This window comes from Alligator sinensis, unplaced genomic scaffold (genome assembly GCF_000455745.1).
Source record: "Alligator sinensis unplaced genomic scaffold, ASM45574v1 scaffold250_1, whole genome shotgun sequence".
Taxonomy (NCBI): domain Eukaryota; kingdom Metazoa; phylum Chordata; order Crocodylia; family Alligatoridae; genus Alligator; species Alligator sinensis.
Window position 1 is genome coordinate 4,295,912 of NW_005841888.1, and position 1,042 is coordinate 4,296,953.

At 57.7% G+C, this 1,042-nt stretch overlaps 1 protein-coding gene and 1 long non-coding RNA gene across 4 annotated transcripts in view; one reads left to right on the top strand and one right to left on the bottom strand.

Annotated features, from left to right (window-relative positions):
• Window positions 1–979, bottom strand: part of LOC112549281 — a 53,264-nt gene extending 52,285 nt beyond the window's left edge. Inside the window, exon 1 of the long non-coding RNA XR_003092666.1 lies at window positions 845–979. This is a non-coding gene — a long non-coding RNA (uncharacterized LOC112549281). The remainder of the gene's footprint in view (window positions 1–844) is intronic.
• Window positions 724–1,042, top strand: part of TEX9 (testis expressed 9) — a 34,452-nt gene continuing 34,133 nt past the window's right edge. Inside the window, exon 1 of one of the 3 annotated variants that reach the window (XM_006017974.2) lies at window positions 724–801. Coding sequence is in view for 2 of the 3 variants with exons in the window: in XM_025197088.1 (XP_025052873.1) it covers window positions 910–959 (50 nt within the window). In the remaining variant the exon portion in view is untranslated. Of the gene's footprint in view, window positions 802–858; window positions 960–1,042 lie in introns of those variants that run through there. The other 2 variants (XM_025197088.1, XM_006017973.3) reach the window with 2 other exon arrangements.

Below are 1,042 nucleotides of genomic sequence, written 5' to 3' on the forward strand. Positions count from 1 at the left end.
CGCGGGCGCGGGGGGCTCCCCGCACCCACCCACAGGCAGCGTTAGTAGTGATGGCGGCAGGGATATGGTGGTGGTCAGCGGGTACTCCTTGCAGGCAGCCGCAGTGACCTTGGTGGCAAGGGCGGGCCGAGCGGGAACCGCCCGCAGGTGGCCACAAGGGTGTCAACGGCGAGGGTGGGGTGGCAAGCGGCGAGCACCTGCAGCCACCATCTGTGCTGCCGGCAGTGGTGAGCGGGGACTGCCAGAAGCTGGCAGTGGCCAATCTCAGGGGGGGGCACGTGCCCTGCTATGCCGCCCTTATGCGCCGCTTACATAAAATGTGGCTTGTGGTAGCTTCCCTACAGTGGCAGAATCTGTCTTCTGTCCCTCTGGTGTTGCTCTGCCAAAAGAAAAAAGGGGTTTTGCTGCTACCGGGTCAGTTTTTGGCAGAACTGAATTGTACCAGGAGCAGTATGTAGTGCAGGCCACATCCCTAAGTGTATTCAATGAAATATATGTATTCAGTGAAAGAGCATCAATGAAAGTGAGAGAGGGGGACAGAATCAGTTAACAGCGTGTGAAAGGGAGACTGAATGAATGGGCAGGTGAGTGGGAGAGCGAATGGTATCTGAAGAGAGGAATGAATGAATAAGTGGGCGATTCTGAAGGCGAAACAGCTCCGCTGGGCGGGCGGGCGGGTGAGGAAAACAGCCGTGAGATTCAAAAACAAAGGGAAAGGAGAAGGTGGGGAAAAAAGAAAACAGGAAAGGAAGAGTAGAAAACGAAGGCAGGGGAGGATGACAGAGAAGAGCAGAAAACAAGGTGGGGCTGGCTCTGCTGTGACAAAGAGTATAAAGAGCAGAACCTGGTATCACATAGAGCAAGGAGGGCTGGAGATGGGAGAAGCCAGTAGAGAAGACACAGGGCAGCATGTCGCTCTTCTCCCCGTGGCTACAGCAGGTGTCCCGGGCACGGCCAGGGTAGGGGCACCTGCTTCCCGCGCCTCCTCGCTTCTCCCGCGTCTCGCTCCTTCTTCCCGAGCACCGCTCCCCCCGCCCGCCCC